The following is a 19,407-nucleotide window of genomic DNA, read 5'->3' on the forward strand; positions in this document are numbered from 1 at the left end:
GTATCATCCGCGTATCTGAGGTTGTTGAGGTTTCTCCTGCCTATCTTGATTCCAGCTGGCAAATCATCCAGCCCGGCATTTCTCATGATGTGCTCAGCATATAGAGTAAACAAACAGGGTGACAGCAGACAGCCCTGTCGTACCCCTTTCTCAGTGCTGAACCAGTCAGTTGTTCCATACAGTGTGTGTTTCTTCTTGACCCACATACAGGTTTCTCAGGAGACAGGTAAGATGGCCTGGTATTCCCATCTCTTGAAGAGCTTTCCACAGCTTTTTATGATCCACACAGACACAGGCTTTGGCGTAGTTGATGAAACAGAGGTAGATGGTTTCCTGGAATTCCCTTGGTTTCCCTATGATCCAGCGAATGTTGGCAGTTTGATCTCTGGTTGCTCTTCCTTTTCTAAACCCAACCTGGACATCTGGATGTTCTTGGTTCACATAATGCTGAAGGCTAGCATGCAAGATTTTAAGCATTTCCTTACTAGCATGGCAGTTCAGTTCAGTTCAGTGGCTCAGTCGTGTCCGACTCTTTGCAATCCCATGAATCGCAGCACGCCAGGTGTCCCTGTCCATCGCCAACTCCCGGAGTTCACTCAGACTCACGCCCATCGAGTCAGTGATGCCATCCAGCCATCTCATCCTCTGTCGTCCCCTTGTCCTCCTGCCCCCAATCCCTCCCAGCATCAGAGTCTTTTCCAGTGAGTCAACTCTTCGCATGAGGTGGCCAAAGTACTGGAGTTTCAGCTTTAGCATCATTCCCTCCAAAGAAATCCCAGGGCTGATCTCCTTCAGAATGGACTGGTTGGATCTCCTTGCAGTCCAAGGGACTCTCAAGAGTCTTTTCCAACACCATAGTTCAAAACCATCAATTCTTCGATGCTCAGCTTTCTTCACAGTCCAACTCTCACATCCATACATGACCACTGGAAAAACCATAGCCCTGACTAGACGGACCTTTGTTGGCAAAGTAATGTCTCTGCTTTTCAATAGGCTATCTAGGTTGGTCATAACTTTCCTTCCACGGAGTAAGTGTCTTTTAATTTCATGGCTGCAGTCACCATCTGCAGTGGTTTTGGAGCCCCTGGAAATAAAGTCTGACACTGTTTCCACTGTTTCCTCATCTATTTGCCATGAAGTGATGGGACCAGATGCCATGATCTTCGTTTTCTGAATGTTGAGCTTTAAGCCAACTTTTTCACTCTCCTCTTTCACTTTCATCAAGAGGCTTTTGAGTTCCTCTTCACTTTCTGCCATAATGGTGGTGTCATCTGCGTATCTGAGGTTATTGATATTTCTCCCAGCAATCTTGATTCCAGCTTGTGTTTCTTCCAGCCCAGCGTTCCTCATGATGTACTCTGCATATAAGTTAAATAAGCAGGGTGACAATATATAGCCTTGACGTACTCCTTTTCCCATTTGGAACCAGTCTGTTGTTCCATGTCCAGTTCTAACTTTTGCTTCCTGACCTGCATATAGGTTTCTCAAGAAGCAGGTCAGGTGGTCTGGTATTCCCATGTCTTTCAGAATTTTCCACAGTTTATTGTGATCCACACGGTCAAAGGCTCTGGCATAGTCAATAAAGCAGAAATGGATGTTTTTCTGGAACTCTCTTGCTTTTTCCATGATCCAGCAGATGTTGGCAGTTTGATCTCTGGTTCCTCTGCCTTTTCTAAAACCAGCTTGAACATCCGGAAGTTCACGGTTCACGTATTGCTGAAGCCTGGCTTGGAGAATTTTGAGCATTACTTTACTAGCGTGTGAGATGAGTGCAATTGTGTGGTAGTTTGAGCATTCTTTGGCATTGCCTTTCTTTGGGACTGGAATGGAAACGGACTTTTTCCAGTCCCGCGGCCACTGCTGAGTTTTCCAAATTTGCTGGCATATTGAGTGCAGCACTTTCACAGCATCATCTTTCAGGATTTGAAATAGCTCAACTGGAATTCCATCACCTCCACTGGCTTTGTTCGTAGTGATGCTTTCTAAGGCCCACTTGACTTCACATTCCAGGATGTCTGGCTCTAGGCATGGCAGACGAGTGCAATTGTCCAATGGTTAGCACATTCTTTGGTACTACTCTTTTTGGGAATTGGGATGTGGATTGACTTTTTCCAGTCCTGTGGCCACTGGTAGGTCTTCCAGGTTTGCTAACATATTGGATGCAACACTTGATGGCATCATCGTTTAGGGTTTTGAGAAGTTCTACTGGAATTCTGTCGCATCCACTAGCTTTATTAAGAGCAGTGCTTCCTAAGGCCCACTTGACGTCACTCTCCAGAATAGGTGGCTCTGGGTGGTGACCACACCATCGCAGTAATCCAGTACATTAAGATCTTTTTTGGACAGTTCTTCTGTGTATTCTTTCCATATCTTCTTGATCTTTTCAGCATCTACTAGGTCTCTTCCGTTTCTGTCCTTTGTTGTGCCCATCTTTGGGAAAAATATTCCCTTGATATCTCCAGTTTTCCTGAAGAGATCTCTAGTATTTCCTCTTCTGTTGTTTCTTCTAGTTTTATACACTGTTCGTTGAAGAAGGCCTTCTTGTCTCTCCGTGCTGTTCTTTGGAAATCTGCGTTTAGTTTGGTATACCTGTCTCTTTCTCCCTTGATCTTTGCTTCTCTTCTTTCTTTAGCTATTTGTAAGGCCTCCTGCCACTTTGCCTTCTTGCTTTCCTTTTTCATTTTGATGGTTTTGTTCACAGCCTCCTGTACAGTATAACAGACCTCAGTCCATCGTTCTTCAGACACACTGTTTACAAGTTCTAATCCCTTGAATCTATTTGTCGCCTCTGCTGCATTATCACAGTGGATTTGACTAAGTCATACCTGACTGGTCTAGAAGTTTTCACCACATTTTTAGGTTAAGCTTGAATTTTGCTATGTGAATCTGATGATCCGAGCCACAGTCAACTCCAGGTCTTGTTTTTTTCTGACTATATACGGATTCTCCCTCTTCAGTTACAAAGACTGTAATCAATTTGATTTTGGTAGTGGCCATTTGGTGATGACCATGCGTAAAACTGTCTCATGTGCTGTTGAAAAAGGGTATTAGTATCTCAATAATATGGAATTATTAAGATACAACTTACTTACAAGGTCTCTGAGCCACTCTAAGCACATCCTCTTATGGTACCACCACCACAGTCGAAACGAAAAACTCTTTCATCACCTGCAAAATTGCTTCTGGGCTTTTGTAGTTTAACCCCTTATGTCAATCCCCAGATGCAGGCAACACTCAATCTGTTTTCTCTCTATATAGTTTGGCCCCCTCAAGAATGTGAAGTAAATGGAATAGGCAGTAGATAGACCTATCCTTGAGGATTCTGTGAGGGAAAAGGATATATAGGTGACTCCTGGATGTGCAATGTACATGGCACCTGAGTATAGTGCCATGGGTTGATCGTTACCTACCTGTTCGTCAGATTGAAGGCTTACACTCTCCATAATGTGTATATGTATTGTCTGTTTAACTCATATTTAATTCAATGCAATTTCTCTTCTATGCTTGCAAGGGTTGTTTTATGGAATAGAAATGGTAAATCTTGGAAAAGAAAGTGCATCTTCTTTGTAAAAGTCCTCCATCTGCATCTGAGCAGTACTTACCAGGACGTCAACATCGCAGAAGCACAGGTACGACAAGCACACTGTAGTCATTCAAACGCTGCTCCCTGGGTCACACAGGGACAGCCCACATGGCAACCCCGGCAGCCCCATAGTGCCCGGCCGGACCTGCCCATTGGAGGTGAGAGTCTCCTCACTTTAAGTCAGCTGAGTAGCAGCCTTTATTGCATCTGCAAGCTTAACCAACTGCTATCATACAAAGGAATATATAAGCCAACTGCAAGGATTAGGAGTCGGACATTTTGGGGCATGATTACTGTGCCCACCCAAGCCAGCGCTGTCTTCAGGGCTCATCTACTCTAAATTCTTTGTTTGTGCCAGTCTCCCTCAAGAGTCCAGAGAAAGCAGTAGACCTGGGGCTGGTGCTGGTGGGCTGGGGGTGTGACGGGGAGGAAGCATCTTCCCTGGAGTTGGCTAGGCAGCAGAACCAGGCAGGATAGGGCCTAGGGCTCTCCAAGGCAGCTGCCGCTGTCTCCCAGGCTGGAGAACGGGCATGAGGGGGAAAGGCGACAGGGGTGCAGTGAATGAGGCTGGGCTTCGGCCTTCCTCCTCCCCTCTGGGGCACAGATGTATTTCTTTAGCCTATGCCTCAGGCCCTGCCACAGATCTCCCGCTGGAAGTGGATGGCTTGGGGCTGAGCCACGGCCTGTGATGTATATGTTTCCAGCAACATTATAGTGAGGTACTTGGTCTGAACTGTGGGCTCAGAGGAGGGAAGGGAGCCTGGTAAAAAGTGAATGAGGGGTTGTGCCCATGCCCTCCCACCTCCCCTTCCATGAGCTTCTCCACTTCCTCACCCTGGTGACCACAGTCCCAGGCCCCTCTCTGCCCAAGGGTGGTGCTGATGCTGGTGCTGGCCTTCTCCCTGGGCACAACTTTCCTACATGTCTCGGTGGGCAGAAAGCTCAGCTGGAAGGTCTCTGCCAATCTAACTCACCCAAACAACAGCGAGATGTGCTATGCTGCTGCTGCTAAGTCGCTTCAGTCGTGTCCGACTCTGTGAGACCACGTAGACGGCAGCCCACCAGGCTTCCCGTCCCTGGGATTCTCCAGGCAAGAACACTGGAGTGGGTCGCCATTTCCTTCTCCAATGCATGAGAGTGAAAAGTGAAAGTGAAGTCGCTCAGTCGTGTCCGACTCTAGCGACCCCATGGACTGCAGCCTACCAGGCTCCTCCGTCCATGGGATTTTCTAGGCAAAAGTACTGGAGTGGGGGTGCCATTGCTTTCTCTGAGATGTGCTATACCACCAGGCAATAACCACTGGAGCAGCTGTAAACTAAGTGATCAAGCCCACCTGCTCCAGGGAGGGGTCTGACTGGAAGGAGTAAGTCCCACGCATGTTCTTTTCTGACCCTGAGGTCTGTGACTGTCCCAACCCTCGTGCTCTGTCCACCTGACCTCATGCTATGAGCCCCAGAAGGAAGTCAACGTGAGAATATGGGGGAAGGGCGGACCCAAGTGCTCCCCATTGCTCAGGTGCAGTCACCCCTAACTCCCCACAAGTAACCCAGGTTTAGGGGGGGGGTCTCCTGTTTCTAAGATGGGCAGCCATGCCCCCGGAGCCACCTTCCCATTTTCACTCATCCACACCCTCAGCAGTTGGCAGACATCACAGAATCACAAGGTAGGATCCAGTGCCTCCTCCAGCGACTCCAACATTTTGAGATGTCCTGTCCTGAGGTTTGGTGAACTGCATCCTCCCCTTCTATGTTTTGGGAACGTGGCAACACCCCTTGAATAAAGGAGATCCAACCCTTCCTTTGGCTCACTCAATGCCTTACAGAATCTGGACCAGTCTCTACTTCCATTACTCCCTGATTCACATCTTTCTGCCTCAAGGGGCATTATCCCTGACGGCTTTTATTCACACACAGAGATGCCCAGGCACCGACTTTGAATGTGCATCGTACCCTCTTTTGTGAAATAAAACCATGGTCTTTCAGGAAGGGAGTCAGGCAGAACCTACCCTCACTTCACTCAAATACAAATGTGTCTCTCTGAGTCGCAGGCTGGCACAGCCCTGGGGTCTTGGCTGAGAGAAGGAAGTCCTCCCCAAACTTCAGGGCGGGGGGCAGAGCGGGGGTGGAATTGAACATGGATTTCAGACTTAGTCTTGTGTGCCCTAACAAGTAGTCTGGGAGACTGAGCTGGGACACTCTGGGAAGTATCATTTGCAGGAAAATCTATGTCATGGGGCCGGTGGAACAGTATTTGATGGAGACCCTGTAAGAACACAGACTTACCAACCATACTTGTCATAGAGCCTGACGGGCCTGTTTCCACTCAAGGGCAGAGAGACATCCAGGCTGCAGGAGTGTAGGCTGGTCAGCTGGCTAGGGCAGGGAGGCCATGAAAGCTCCAAGGACTGGACCATCCATCTCTAGCTGTCAGGGTGCACTCTGCCCCAGATTGGCACCAGACGCCTCTCCTGACTTCCAGCTCGGCAACTAACCTGAGCTTTTCTCCTGTGTTCCCCCTACCTTCGCTCCTGCTCTCCAGTTCACTGGGTCCAAGATTCATCCTCATGCCCTTTACTGAACCCGAGGAAGGGGAAGCGAAAGTTTTGGTGCCTGAGTCTCGGGGATGAGTGCTAAAGAGGAGAGGGGGAGAGTATGCAGGTTCCTGCTGCAAGGTGGCACCAGGGGGTGGGGTAGGGACTCCACTGAGAGGGGAGGGCCCGGGAAGGGGGAAGATGAGCACACCTGTGCCTGTTACCACCTGCTTAAGTAAACACGCAGGCAAGGTCATCGATGGCAAGCCAGGGGAGGGATCGAGGGTGCTCTGACAGGAAGGCAGAGTGGTCAGGGTAAGCAGGACAATGAGTGCAGTGAGGGAAGGGTGAAAGACTGGAGCTCTGTAAGGGGGTCACGAGTTCCTTCTGACAGGGAGGCAGAATGGCAGCAATGAATGGAAACTGCTAAACCCCAGAGGAGGGTGTTTAGAGAACTAGAAGAGGGCCTTCAGGGAAAAGGGAGGACGTGCCAATGTGGCCAGACAGAGCCCACACAGATGGGCGCGCTCCGCTGGCCTGACGGCCTGGATGGTAGCAGAGGCTGACCCAGAGTCCCCACCACGGATTCCAGAGGTACTGTTCTGGAAAATGTTCTGATGTGGAACAGCTCCCCACCAGGCCTGTCCCACTCCCTTAACCCCTACCCCCCAGAGAGAGGGCAGAACACAGAATAGGAGAAGTCCTTTAATCAGAAACTGCTGTGGCAAAACCAATGCAATATTGTAAAGTAAAATAAATTAATTAATTAAAAAAAAAACACAACTGCTGTGAGACTGGGGCAGAGAGGGGGCAAAACAAGGGGCAGAGGACGCTCTGGTGGAGGCAGAACAAGAGGCAACAGGCTTGGCCACAGCTTGCCGGCCCCGGAGGTAACAGCTGCTCCTCTTGCAGGAAGATACTGGGCTCAACCTGTGAAACAGCAGTCAGGGAAGAGCCTCAAGCCAGGGCCAGCCCACAGCCCTGCTCAACAGCCAACGTTGTGGGAAGGGGTATGGAACGTGTAACACTCACTTCAAGGGATCCGGAACTTCTCAGCCAGGTGCTGCAAGGAGGCTGCAACAGGGAGAGGCATAAACAGGTGCTCCAGACAGACGGACATAGAAGCCTGTCCCCCTGTCCCCGTGGGGAACCACCTAGCCCTGCAACCTGAAACCCACGTACCCCCAGCCCTGATGCAAAGAAAGAGCTCTGGGCCCGATCGGGCCCCACTGCCGGAATTAAATGTGGAGCCATTTCCTAAAAGGAAATAAAATGTGCCAGCAGCCCTCAAGCTTGGGGCCACGCCCAAACCATTCAAAAATTGTCTCGCAAAATATCCAACAAGAACCTTAGAGGCCACACCAGATCACCAAGGCATCTCTACAAGTCCTATCAGAAGGAACTCTCTAGGACTCGAATGGCTGGCAGAGTGTGCACGCAGTCCACACAGTACGTTGTTACTTGTCCGCACGCCCAGCCCAACATGCACCGCACGCTCCAGGGGCAGGCTTGCTAGGTTCTCCTCCCCACAGGAATGCTGCTCCCTGCGAGGCCCCCTGCACTTGCAGCCCACCCCACCCCAAGGGCCCACCCCGCTTCTGCACTAAGAACCCGCCGCTCTCTGTCCCTGGTTCCTCATACCAAGTTGCTTCTTAAGGTCGTCTATTTCTTTCTCTAGCACCAGACACTAGGCCAGCAGACACAGGAGGAAGAGAAATGGTTAGTATACACCCGGCTCCCCTCTCCTCCTCCTCCTCTCCTCTCCCCCGGGCCCTCCATCCCAAAGCCAGGTATCCAGACTGGCAAGGGAAAGACTTTCCTCAGTGGAAAGGAGGTGGGCTCCCTCCCTGGGGTATGGGATGGGGCCAGGGGGCAGGCGGGGAGGGGGCCCACACATGTCAGTTGTACTTGGACCCAGATCCCACCATGGGGTTTGGGTGTGCATTTCCAGGAGTCAGAAGAAGCATTACCCGAGGACAGCCGTGCCTTCCGGGTGGCTGCTGCTGCCTTTTCGGTCTTGGGTGATGGTCAGCTGGTTTCTGGTCACCTGACAGGGAAATGACACACAATCCAGCTTCCCAGGCTCCCAGTGAGGTGGAAAGGGCCAAGCAGGGTCTAACGCGAGGTGAGGCAGTACCACCCTCTGCTAGCATCAAGCCTCCCCTGCTCTGCCCGGCAGGCAGCCCAAACCTTTTCTCTGGGCCTGCCCCTCCTATTCCGCAGGGGCAGCCATTTCACCACGATGGTCGCCAAAGACTGTGGTTCTGGGTTCGAGCCTCCCAGAGCGGCAGCCACAGCCAGCACCTGGGAGAGCAATGTGGGCGAACAGCACTTCACAGAAAAGCCTATTAGCCTGCAGGTCTACGCCCAGAGTAGCTGTTGGGGCACTGCCACCAATCACCCCTGCCAAACAAATCCCACACAGAAGGTGATGGGGCCAGGGCCAGCCCTGTTGACACCCTGTTTCCCATGGGAGAAGTGGCCTGAGAGCAAGGCTGAGCCCCCAGAAAAGAGAGAGTGAGTCAGAGACAGAGGTTTCTGCCCTCACCCCTGGTCTCCACCCCCCAAATCAAAACCCAGGACACTCACCTGAGGGGCCAGGCCCTCCGGGCATGACTTCTCCCTTGTTCATGGCCATGCGCTCTGAGTTTCCTGAATCCTGCCCGCCTCTGATGCTGAGGTTGGCGGTGCTGGGTTCTCCATGATGCACCCGTGGACAAGATGGCCACGGCCTGTCAGTGGTCAGCTAAAAACAAAGATTTCTCACTGATCTGGAGTAAGGACGTGTGTGTGTGTACGTGTGTGTGTGTGTGTGCGCGCACGCGCACGCGCACACGTGTGTGTACCAGTGCATTTATGTGTCTATGTCTGTGTGTGAGAGAGCTCGTATGAGTCAAGACCGAGCTGAGGCAGGGAATTGGAAAGAGAATTGAAAGGCTGATCTCTTTAGCACATTCTCCGTCAGTCAGCCCCAGGCCAGCAGGCAGAGCTGAGCAGGGGACAACAGTGTGGCACTGAGAAAGCCCGGGGTCCCTGCAAGGAAGGTTTGGGGAACAGCCAGGAAGCAGGATTCAGGAAAGTGATGCGTCTCAACACCGAAGCTCTGTGAAGCTTTTAAGGGGTCCCCTCAAATCAATTCCCTTCCACGCCAGCCCCAGCCTCGTGGAGGAGGCTGGAAACAGGCCACGGGTGGAGAACCGAGCCCAGCACACCCAAAGTGCTACCTTAACGTTTGTCCCTAGTAAAAGGACCCCAATCTGGCATCCTAATGACCCCGTGACTGAGGGTCACCCAGTGATGACCCCTGAGGAATGGAGAGAGGGGAGCACGGGGTGAAGACGTGTGTCCTGGGGAGGGTGGGAGGGGAAGAGTGGGGAGAGAGGAGGGGCCTGGCCTACTCACTTGGCCCTTTGTGGCTGGGTCTCTATTTGGGTCGTTGTCTTCTCCTGACACCGCCGTTGCTGCCACCGACTCCCGGGCCCGCCTAGCCACGGATTTCTTCCTGGCGCCGGTGTGCTTGGACTCTTTGGCTCCCCCAGGGACCAAGGCATACTTCTGGGACCTCCCACGCAGCGGGATGCCGGAGATTGGGGGTAAGGTGGCCGGAGCCAGGGGAGTGGCCGAGATTCCCCGTCCCCAGGAAGGGAAGGTTCTCCCCAGGGCAGGTTTGGAGACGGCCCCAAGGGATTTCTCCTCCTGGACCCTCTTCCTCCTAGGACTGGGCCGCGGCAGCCTGCCTGTAGCGGCAGCTGCAGTAGCTGCTGCTGCTGCTACTCCCGGGTAGCTGGGCAGGCTGCCCCCCTTCCCCCCGAGTACGCTCTGCATTTTCTTAGGAGGTGAGATGTCCTCCTGCTCTGCATCGCCCTGCTTGCCCTGCCTTTCCACAACCGAAATCAATCCTCGCGGAGCCGAGGACAGGCAAATGCCTGGCAAGTTAGGGAGATTCTCCCTGCCTTGGACTTTCGAGTGTCTGGGTGTGTCCCCAGGATCCTTGGGGCTGTTCAGCTTGGCCTGGCCTCCGTCTTTGGGATACATGCTCACCCTCATAGGCTGTATCTCACTGCACTCATCAGAGGACTCGGAGTCGGAGAACAGCCTGGCTGGGCTTACTGAGGGGGGCCACGGGCGATCCACAGCCACGTTCAACCTACTCTTAGTGCTTCTCTTAGGGTTCCCCCAGACCCGGCCCGTCCTGGGCCTGCCGACCCGGAGAGGGCTGGCCTCAGCCCGTGCCGCTTCCCCACACCTCTGGGCGGCTGCGCCTCGACTGCCGAGACACGCCTCCACGTCCAGCAAGGCAGACACGTGGCCGACCGCCTGGCTCTCCGGGGACATGTGTCTGAGGATGCCCCGCAAGTCCAGGTCGGCCAGCTGCCGCACGATGGCCTGCAATGACTCGTCAGATAGCTGCAGGGCGTACCCTGTGTCGTCGGCCGGGGAGCCAGGTCGGCCTTCGCAGCCCAACAGCACCGGCCCTCCCGCTTCCAGCACCTCCCGCTCTGACTCGAAGCCCTCAGGGTCTGGGAAGCCATCCCCGCCCTCACCCTCGCCGCTTCGCGGTGCCCCCGGCTCGGGGCCGGGGTCGGGGCCGGGTCCCCGCGGGGCTGTGGAGCCGGCCTCAAGGCCGCTGGTCTGCTCCCCGCACTCTGAGCCAAAATCCGGTCCGCAAACAAGCTCCTCATCATCCGAGGAGCTCATGTCGCGATCTGGGTGGCCTCCGGACCTGGGGCGGTGACGGTTTATCAACCGGGTCGCGGTGGCGGCTGTGATGGCGGTCGGGGCAGCTGCGGCGGGTGGCGTCTGGAGGTGCCGTCAAGCACCACAGGCACCGCACGCGAGAGGTGGTCGCAAACGACGCGAGGCTTTCAGCGTGCCAGCGCTGCCGCCTCCTCATTGGTCTGGTTCCCGCCAACCAGCACGCGCCTTGTTTGCCCGCCCCCTCGAGGTGTAACCAATGGGGTCGAGGGCCTCCTCTGGTTTGTTGCCAAGCCCGAAAGCCATGCCGGCAGTTGGCGAGTTGGCTGGTGAAGGTCATGCTGCGAGTGTATCTCTGTCAAGCCTCTCGTCCCACCTCCTCCTGTCCCACCTCCCCTTTCCGGTTAGAGTCACAGCCCTGAGTTCTGACTGTGTACAAAGTGGGTGGAGCGGGAGGCTGAGGCGGGGTTGGGGCGGGTAGTGAGGGTGCTGGGCGCCTAGCACGTGCTGAAAGCATTTGCCAGCCTTCCTTCCACCACAAGGCTTATGACCCAATGGGAGAATGGGCAGAGGAATCCCGCACTCAGTGATGAGTGGTCGGCGTACTTCTCCCTAAGAGGCCAGAGGACAAAGGGATCGTGGTTTTGTTCTGTAACATCTCTGCCTCAACTGCTCCATCAAACGTTCTTGGCAGGCAGATTTGGGGGACAGACTGGGGTTGACCTCACTCCCTCAGCTCTTTCCCCACTCTGAGGCAATTCAAAGAAGAGAGAGTCTCAGTCAGTGTCCAGTTACACCCGCAAAGATGCTCACCCCTGCTGATCCTGGAGATGTAAACTAAAACCACGGATCGGGCTTCACACACTAGGATGACAAGCTTCCAAGTGCTTAACCATTCTGAGAGTGGGAGAGTTTAGGAGCAAACCTCTGTGGCGGTGGTGCAAGAAATCCATTTGGGAGGTGATTTGGCAGAATCTATGAAAAGCAACTTACACAGCAGAGACCCCGTGCCCTGCACTCTTCTAAGTGCTGTACGTAAATAGTAATGCTTCCTTGTGACACTCCTAGGACTATAGTACTAATGATTACCAGCCTCTTACAGGTGAGGAAACAGGTACTGAGAGGTTCGGCCACTGGCCCATGGTCTTTTGGCCCATGGGGATAAGTGGTAGAATTGAAGCCAAGCAATCTGACTCCAGAGTCCTTGCTTTGATCCAAAGATCTAAAAAAGCTATTTTTTCCCCCTCTCTCAGGAAGTCCACTGCCTGGCACATCTTCTAAAATTGAGGGTTTATTTCTAAGATGTCTGTTTTACTCCATTGGTCTATGTGTTAATATGGCAGTAACGCACAGTTTTGATTACTGTAGCTTTGTAATGTTTTGAAATCAACAAGTGTGAGTTCTCTACTTTTTCTTTGTCCAAATTGCTTTGCTTATTAAGGATCTCTTTAGATTCTACTTAAATTTTAGGACAAGTTTTTCTATTTCGGTAAAGCATGCTATTGGGATTTTGATAGGGTTTGCAGTGTGTAGATCACTCTGGGTAGTGTGTTAGAAGAACAGATCAAGTGGAGTGTGTGTGTGTGTGTGTGTGTGTGTGTAAAAGAATTGACTCATTCAATTATAGAGGCTGGTAAGTCCCAAGATCTAGAGGGTGAGTTGGCTAGCTGGAGACCCAGAAGGCCAGTGGTTTAGCTCTAGTCCAGGTTAGAAGGCCTAAGAACCAAACCAGTAGAGCTGATATTTCAGTTTGGGTCTAAAGGCAGGAAAAGAAGCTGATGTCCCAGGTTGCCTTTTTGTTTTATTATGACTATCAGCTGATTAGGTAAAGCCCACCCACATTATCGGTGGGGGAGGGGGGGGAATCTGTTTTACCCAGTTGACTGATTTAAATGTTAATCTCATGAAAAAGCACCCTACAGAAACACCCAGAATAATGTTTGACTAAATATCTAGGCACTCTGTGGGACCAGTCAAGCTGACACATAAAATTAACCACCTCAGATAGTTTGGACTTCTTAACAATATTTAGTATTCCAGTCTGTGCAGACAGATGCCTTTCCATTTATTTGTCTTTTTCAGTTTCTTTCAGCAATGTTTTGTAGTTTGCAGTGTACAAGTTTTTTGGCTCCTTGCTTGAGTTTATTCCTCAGTATTTTACCCTTTTTTGCTGCTAATGTCAATGGAATTGTTTTCTTAATTTCCTTTTCAAATTGTTCTTTGTTAGTGTATAGTAATACAACTGAATTTTGCTTTTGGATTTTGTGTCCTACAACTTTGTTGAATTTGTTTACTAGTTCTACCAGTTGTGTGCACGTGTGTGTGTGTGGGCGCGTGTAATCTTTTGAGTTTTGCATGTACAAAATCACGCTCTCTTCAGTAGAGCTAATTTTACTTCTTTCTGATTTGGATGCCTTTTATTTCTTTTGCTTTCCTAACAGCTCTGGCTATGACTTCCAGTTGTTGAATACTAACATAATGGTGAGAGCAGGCTTCCTTGCCTTGTTCCTTACCTTAGAAGAAGAGATTTCAGTTTTTCACCACTGAGGATGATGTTAGTTGTGGCCTTTATTATGTTGAGGTAATTTCTTTCTACTCCTAGTTCTTTGACTGTTTTTTTCTCATGGAGTGATGAATTTTTTATGCATCTGTAGAGATGATCATGTGATTTTTGTCCTTCATTCTGTTAATGTGTTTTATTACATTGATTGATTTTTACATGCAACCAAGGGATAAATCCCTTTTGACCATGGTACATGGTCCTTCTAATGTGCCATTGAATTGTTTTGCTAGTATTTTGTTGAGGATTTTTGCATCTGCATTTGTCCGGGAAAGTGGCCTGTAGTGTTCTTTTCTTTTGGTGCCTTTGATATCAGGATAATGCTGGCCTCATAAAATGAGTTTGGAAGTGTTCCCTCTTCTTCAATTTTTTGGAAGCATTTGAGAAAGATTGGTATTAATTCTTTAAATGTTTGCTGGAATTCTCCAGTGATGCTATCAGTTCCTGATTTTGTGTGTGTGGGAGGGAGAGGTTTGTCATTACCAATTCAATCTCATTATTGGTCTATTGGGTTTTCTGTTTCTCCTTGATTCAGTTCTGGTAGATTGTGTGTTTCTAGGAATTTATTCATTTCTTCTAGGTTGTCCAATTTCTTGCCACAATTGTTCATAATATTCTTGTGTAATCCTGTTTGTTATTGTCGCATTGGTTATAATATCCCCTCTTTTATTTATGATTTTAGTAATTTTACTCTTTTTCTCTTAGTTAATCTAGGTAAGTATTTAAAAAAAAATTCTTTGTGTATAAAGAAGTTTGCTCACAACAGTGTTGTTTACAAGGGCAAAAAACCCTGACTGCTACTTACATTTTCATCACAAAAGCTACTAATATCTGTTGAAACTTTACTATGTGCTAGGCCCTCTACATGCATTATGTCATTTAATTCTCACAACAGCCATGTGAGGTAGACACTAATCTTATCCCTATTTTATATACAAGGCACAAACTTGTGATAACTTGTCCAAAGTCAAACATCTAGTAGGTGGTGCAATCAGGATTTAAAGTCTGGTCTTTGGGTTTATATAGATACAAATCTGTGTTATACAACTATTCGAAAAGGAAGCATGTTGCAATAAAAGATATACTGCACTGTTCTAAGCAAGAATTCAAGAAATCTGCAAGTGCCTAAAAACGTTGTATTGAAACATGAATGTCCAGGATGGGTTTCTGGCAACCAGTGGGTGCAATGGCTCAGAAGCTTTTTTTTTTTTTTTTTCCTTTGGTTATGGGCCCTGTGTTAGTCTGTTCGAGTTGCCAAAACCAAATACCACAGGCTGGATGGCTTAAACAAAAGACATTTAGTTTCTCATAGTTCGGGATACCAGAAGTCCAAGATCAAGGTGCCAGCAAGTTCAACTCCTGGTGTAGGCACTCCTCTTGTATTGCAGTTGGCCACCTTCCCTCTGTTTCCTCACATGACATTTCCTCTGTGTGTGTATGGAGACAGAGAGAGAGCGCGCGCGAGAGATCTGGTAACTCCTCCTCTTATAAGGATGTCAGGTCCTTTGGGATTAGGGCCCCACTCTTACACCTCTGGATGTGTTGTGCTTGGTCACTCAGTTGTGTCTGACTCTTGGTGGCCCCGTGAACTGTGGCACACCAGGCTCCTCTCTCCATGGGAATTCTCCAGGCAAGAATCCTGGAGTGGGTTGCCATGCCCTCCTCCAGGGGAACTTCCCAACACAGGGATGGAACTCAGGTGTGCCACACTGCAGGTGGGTTCATTACCGTCTAGCCACCAGGGAAGCCCAAGAATACTAGATTGGGTAGCGTATCCCTTCTCCAGGGGTACTTCCCGACACGGGAATCAAAACCTATATTGCAGGCAGCTTCTTTACCAGCCCCCTCAGTTAACCCTAATTACCTCTCTAAAGGCTCCATCTCCAAATTCAGTCACATTGAGGGTTAGGGCTTTAAGATAGGCATTTGAGGGCCACACAATTCAGCCCATAATAGGACTCCTTTGAGAATCTATTGAAAGCTCTATACACCCTCCCAAGAAGACTGTATACATTGCCTCCCACAACTCTGCACACAATTTCAGGAAGTTCTTGGAATCCAGGTTGAGAGCCACTGTTCTAGGTCACCTTCCTCTTTTCCCAGGTGGAGAAACGAGAGCTTCAGAAAGGGGAAGTGCTTTTCGTCAGGTTAGGAGAGAGGTAGGTCTCCTGATTGCTCATCAAGTGCTTTTACTCTGCCTTATGTTAGGCCTGTTAGGTCAACAATCCATGGTGACCCCAAAACACTAGCGATTCTGTGGGTGCAGTGAGGGGGAGTGCTTCACCTGGGATGCTCAAGTGAGTGAACAAGGCTCTAGCTATAACTGACAGTAAATGGGACCGGTTTCATTGTTTCAAATTAGTCAGGAGGTTGGGAAGAAGCTGCCCCAGCTTCAACATACATCCACAAGAGTTCTGAGTGTGAGGCGATGCAGGTGCTTCTGTCCTAACAAACAGCCAAGTGGGGACTGAACAGGTAGAGTTGAACTGCCTGCTGGCCTGGACATGGCACTGTCCCTCTCCTCTCAGATTCCTATTTGTACACCCCTCAGGAGTAGACCTGTTAGATTTCTACATGAGATTATCTAGCTCTAATATTCTGTACGTCTGTGATTCTGGGGCAGGAACCATGCGGGACAAATCAGCTGAGGCACGTGGGTCCTAGTTCAGTTCAGTTCAGTCGCTCAGTCGCGTCCCACTCTTTGTGACCCCATGAATTGCACCGCGCCAGGCCTCCCTGTCCATCCCCAACTCCCGGAGCTTACCCAAACTCATGTCCATCGAGTCGGTGATGCCATCCAGCCCTCTCATCCTCTGTCGTCCCATTCTCCTCCTGCCCCCAATCCCTCCCAGCATCAGAGTCTTTTCCAACGAGTCAACTCTTCGCATGAGGTGGCCAAAGTATTAGAGTTTCAGCCTTAGCTTTAGGTTTTTGTTTGTTGTGTTTTCATCTTCATTCGTTTCTATGCAAATTTTGATTTCCTTTTTGATTTCTTCTGTGATTTGTTGGTTATTCAGCAGCATGTTGTTCAGCCTCCATATGTGGAATTTTTAATAGTTTTTCTCCTGTAATTGAGATCTAATCTTACTGCATTGTGGTCAGAAAAGATGCTTGGAATGATTTCTATTTTTTTGAATTTACCAATGCTAGCTTTATGGCCCAGGGTGTGATCTATCCTGGAGAAGGTTCCATGTGCGCTTGAGAAAAAGGTGAAATTCATTGTTTGGGGATGAAATGTCCTATAGATATCAATTAGGTCTAACTGGTCTATTGTATTGTTTAAAGTTTGTGTTTCCTTGTTAAATTTCTGTTTAGTTGATCTAGCCATAGGTGTGAGTGGGGTATTAAAGTCTCCCACTATTATTGTGTTATTGTTAATCATCCACATGTCTTTAATCTGCCTCCTCCCTGAGGAGTCCTTCTCAGCATATGCCTCCTACTTCAAGGAGAAACTGAAGATTTGAATTCGAATACCTGCAAGCCTGCCTACATCTGTATCTGTCCTTACTGCCTCCCCTCCTGGGCTGGGAAGAAGAGCCCTTTTCCTCATTTAGAGATCTTCCTTCCACATGTGCTCCCGATACTTTTACCCATCTCAGGAACCCTGGCTCTTTGTTCCAGGGCCGATAGAAGAATGTCCTCCTTGATGAAACCTCCAATGCTTCCTGCTTTCCCCATCTGTACTTTGTTAGTTACTCCCCATGGGCTTCCCTGGTGGTAAAGAATCCCAGTGGTAAAGAATCCGCCTGCAACGCAGGAGATGCAAGTTTGATCCCTGGGTCGGGAAGATCTTCTGGAGGAAGAAATGGCAACCCACTCCAGTGTTCTTTCCTAGAGAATTCCATGGACAGAGGAGCCTGGCGGGCTACAGTCCATGGGGTTGCAAAGAGTTGGACACAACTTAGCAACTAAACAATAAGAATTTCTCTCTGTGCCACCACAACACATGTGTGAATCTCTAGAATTGCACTTATTTAGGGGTTAATAGAAGCCAATGGCACCCCACTCCAGTACTCTTGCCTGGAAAATCCCATGGATGGAGGAGCCTGGAAGGCTGCAGTCCATGGGGTCGCTGAGGGTTGGACAAGACTGAGCGACTTCACTTTCACTTTTCACTTTCATGAATTGGAAAAGGAAATGGCAACCCACTCCAATACTCTTGCCTGGAGAATCCCAGGGACAGGGGAGCCTGGTGGGCTGCCACCTATGGGGTCGCACAGAGTCGGACACGACTGAAGCGACTTAGCAGCAGCAGCAGCAGCAGCAGGAACTTTTGTTCAACAGGCCTTTATCAAAATCCTCTCTCTACCTCTAATTAGGTGCTTGACTGGTTGAGGCAAATAACTTGAACTTTCCTGAGCTTCCATTTCCTAATCTGTAGAATGAACCCAGACTACCTGGGTTCAAGTCTTAGCTTTGTCACTTAGTAGCTATCTGATTGGATTTCCCTGGTGGCTCAGATGGTAAAGAATTAGCCTGCAATGTAAAAAAAAAAAAAGAATTAGCCTGCAATGTGAGAGACCTGAATTTGATCCATACTTGGGTCAAGGAGATCCCCTGGAGGAGGGCATGTCAACTCACTCCAGTATTCCTGTCTGGAGAATCCCCATGGATAGAGGAGCCTGGCGGGCTACAGTCCATGGGGTGGCAAAGAACTGGACACGACTGAGTGACTAAGCACATACACAATAGTAGGGATAGTCCCTACTTCTTAAGGTTACTATTTGCTTAAATGAATAATTCACAGAAAACATCTAGTGCTGTCTAGAATGTAAATAAGTGCTCAATTAATGCCAGCTTTTACAATGATTGAATATAAGATAACTCTAAATCTCTTTACCTGACATAAAGACATTTATGATCTCTAGTTCCAGCCTTTCTAGCCCTTCCATCCACTGCCTCCCACCCCTGAGTCTCTTAAGAGCGTACGCCTTCCCATCACCCAGTCCTGCCGGGCTGTTTCACACCTCTTGTCTCCCTCTTGCCCTCATTCAAATCCTAAACCCAGCTTAAACATTTTTTCCTCTCCTGATTCTTCCCTTCCCCTCTGTCACACAGAGTTGTCATTCTCTCCTCTGCATCTTGTACTTGACACTTTGAATACAGGCTATAAATATATTGGCCATGTGTGTAATAGATAAACATTTATTTCTAGGGCAAGAACGCTAGTTGAGTTTTCGGTTTGAACAGTTTAATCTCCTTGGAGCAGAGCTTTGACAGCTGAGATGTGTGTAGAGAGTGAGTGAGTGAGGCAGCCCCAACCCCGTGATCATTGAGGGCTTAGGCTGGTGGCACCTGCCCTCAGAATATGTGCTCATCAATGGAGCGAAAGCAGTAAAGGTGACACTGAATGAGGAAAGTGAAAAACTCAGGCGTGGTTTAAGAACCCATGCAGTGGAGAAGGTCCAGGTCTGTTTGCAGTGAAGGCTGAAGCCCCCTGAAATCATCAATCCAGCCATTGCTCAGGCTTATTATAATTTTACTATAAAGCAGATATTTTTGTGGTGGTGGTCCTTCAACTGACAAGGTTTGATTTTGAGAGGACAGGTAAGTAATAAGGTTATTAGGTACCACACTTCATCCAAGAGGAAAGTGTCTTTTGTGAGACCATTCCCTCCTAGGCTCTCAGCAGACAAGGGAAGATGTTTAAATCAAGAACAGAGCTGGTCGATTTTATCTGGATCATCTCTCACTGACATTAAGTAACTGTGTTCCATTTAGTCCAGTGTCTGTCTGTCTTTGCTCAAATGCTGGGATTTAACTTAATGTTCCTAATTGTGAGGATCAGTTCAAACCTATCAGTTTCCAAGACCAGACATTGTTCTGTTAGAGCTGCCTGCTCCCCCTAATTGCAAGTACGTGATTGGCTTGAATATCCATTTGAAAGAGTGAACAAATGGTTTTGCAGAGAGGAATGAAATCTGTCATCTTAAGCGCTTCCTTGTCTGCCCTGCAGAGTAATAATAATCCTAATTATTTTTAAAGCAGGATTTTATCTGTTTTCCAGTGTACATCCTGCAGATTGAATTGAGCTCCAGG

The 19,407-nt window shown here is 49.3% G+C and overlaps 1 protein-coding gene across 1 annotated transcript; it reads right to left on the reverse strand.

Annotated features, from left to right (window-relative positions):
• Positions 1-6,886: 6,886 nt before the first annotated feature.
• LOC112582916 (uncharacterized protein CXorf49 homolog) lies at positions 6,887-10,826 on the reverse strand. The gene is made up of 6 exons (XM_025278109.2): positions 9,516-10,826; positions 8,703-8,859; positions 8,084-8,160; positions 7,755-7,800; positions 7,146-7,187; positions 6,887-7,043 (listed from the first exon to the last, which is right to left on the reverse strand). The coding sequence occupies exons 1-5, from the start codon at positions 10,809-10,811 to the stop codon at positions 7,147-7,149; spliced, it is 1,617 nt and encodes a 538-aa protein (XP_025133894.1). The 5' UTR covers positions 10,812-10,826; the 3' UTR covers positions 6,887-7,043; position 7,146.
• Positions 10,827-19,407: the final 8,581 nt, after the last annotated feature.

The sequence above is a fragment of the Bubalus bubalis genome, chromosome X (genome assembly GCF_019923935.1).
Source record: "Bubalus bubalis isolate 160015118507 breed Murrah chromosome X, NDDB_SH_1, whole genome shotgun sequence".
NCBI classification, from domain to species: Eukaryota; Metazoa; Chordata; class Mammalia; order Artiodactyla; family Bovidae; genus Bubalus; species Bubalus bubalis.

What these genes read in the sequence shown, in the direction of transcription:
- LOC112582916 (XM_025278109.2), bottom strand. Translation starts at nt 10,811, where the DNA reads ATGAGCTCCTCGGATGATGAGGAGCTTGTTTGCGGACCGGATTTTGGC. An exon ending in ACCCAGCCACAAAGGGCCAA is followed by an intron (nt 8,860 to 9,515) that starts GTGAGTAGGCCA and finishes CTTTGTTTTTAG; the next exon opens with CTGACCACTGACAGGCCGTG. An exon ending in CGACCTTAAGAAGCAACTTG is followed by an intron (nt 7,188 to 7,754) that starts GTATGAGGAACC and finishes TCCCTGTTGCAG; the next exon opens with CCTCCTTGCAGCACCTGGCT.